Genomic DNA, 1,799 nt, shown 5'->3' with positions numbered 1-1,799 from the left:
AGTGTTTCTTCTTGTCCCTACAGTGTGCTGTTTGAATGCTGTCTGTGCAGAGTTTGACTCTAGAAGGATGTTTTCACATTCATCTGCTGAAAGTGGAAAGTTTCTCTGAGCTTATTGAACATCTGATTTTAAGGGGCTAACAGATTTCATAGATTGTGTAATAAATAATTAGGTAGAAGGAGTAGATTACTTTTTAAGGAGTTTAATGTGGAAGTTATACTTTTTGTTATGCAGGCACATTTATACCGTAAAACTTCTAATAAAAGCAAATATGTCTCCTTTACTAGCCTGGTGTTGCTACACGCTTTGACAAATAAAGGCAGGTCTCCATTAGAAGCCTAGTCTGGATTTTAATGAAATTATATGGATGTTTTAAACAATATGGACATGATACACATCGTTAGATCAGTTCCACAGTTCAACCCTTTAGTCCATTTTACAGAGACATTGAGAACCAAAGTAAAATTCCTTCAGATTTACCGGCACGGTGAACAAGAAAGCATTGTCATTAAAGTCTGTACCATACGGTTTGTGTCCGGAGATCAAAAGAATCAAAGGGTTTCATTAGAACTAATCCAAGCTGTGAGTATTGCCATCTTTATATCCACATTATTAGCATTGCTAAAAGTTCAGTCTGTATTTGCCAATAAAAGCACAAAGTAACTCAACTAACTGAACTAAAACTATAAAGTCATCCACAGAAGTTGGACTCCTCTCGCCCCACCCAGCAGCCTTCAGCAGCCCCCTGTACCTGGCTCAGGTGTGTCACTGTACGTACCCTGGGCATGGTGAGGACCAGGTGTCCGGTGGTTTGGGACCTCTGAGCTGTCGAGCTGTCGGGCTTCACTTCGGCCGGCAGAACCATCTGAAATATCTGCAGAGTAAATTATTCATAACTTTAATTAGCAAGATTAATGCGCTGATCTGGCACCGCCGCCGTCCCAGTGTGTCAAATGACTTTAATCATTAGGGGGCCTTTTTATAGGTACACTTTCCAGAAAAGAATCGGAGGGGGGGAGCGACCAGAATAGCTCCAACTGAGAACGGCGGCAATCAATCACTGGAGCGAAATCCTATGAAAACCTAAATGACCCATGTGGGAGGAAAAATGGGCGTAAAATTAGACTTTTTCATTTTTCAATCTACTTTTATTTAATTTAGGGGGGAAACCGTGGTAACAGCAGGCAGAGGAGGAAGACTCCAGCTGTCCTCTAACTCCTCCGTCCCGCTGCTGATCGTGGCTGACTTGATATACACGCCTCGCAGATGACTCCTCCGGTCAGTTCCTCCAAATGAGTTCATATTTAGAACGAATTTTAAAGGCCTGGGCTGATGTATCGCCGCGTAAATCACACCTCCCGTCCCATCAGGCTGACCCCTGGCATAAAACAACCATCCATAAATACGCGAACTGCTGGAAGCGCAGCCATGACATTCAGGACTCTGGCAGCGAGGGCGGAAGAACTCCAAACCTGCACAGCTTCTGTATTCATCATGTGTTTGCTGAAGGGTGGAAACAAAAAAAAATGACACCTCGTGGATTTATGTGCAACCAAACAGCTGTTTAATCAGGCTTAAAGGTTGCTGTGGTCTGTTTGTGGGAGATTAACATACTGAGGGAAATATGGACATCAGTGGCCACAGGTGTAAATGATATAAATGCCATTAAGTGGTAAAGAATGTGTCAGCTCACACAGTTTTACAGAGATGGTCGCAGGTGAAATGATGAAGAGGAGATTAAAGGTGTAATAATCACAGGTATGTTTTCATTAGTGTTTAATCACCTGAAAATGAGAATC

General features: G+C 42.5%; 1 protein-coding gene across 2 annotated transcripts in view; it reads right to left on the bottom strand.

Moving 5' to 3' along the window:
* The window catches only part of lrrc6 (leucine rich repeat containing 6), a gene marked incomplete at its 5' end in the record, with an annotated part of 15,513 nt that overhangs the window by 10,869 nt on the left and 2,845 nt on the right, over positions 1–1,799 (bottom strand). For both annotated transcript variants that reach the window (XM_035671195.1, XM_035671196.1), the window contains 1 exon segment: positions 779–874. In XM_035671195.1, coding sequence (XP_035527088.1) covers positions 779–874 — 96 coding nt within the window.

This window comes from Morone saxatilis, unplaced genomic scaffold (genome assembly GCF_004916995.1).
Source record: "Morone saxatilis isolate NCDOM2014 unplaced genomic scaffold, NCSU_SB_2.0 Contig23, whole genome shotgun sequence".
In the NCBI taxonomy this organism is placed as follows: Eukaryota; Metazoa; Chordata; class Actinopteri; family Moronidae; genus Morone; species Morone saxatilis.
Note: the sequence above shows the minus strand (reverse complement) of the source record. Positions and strands in the feature narration are given on the sequence as shown.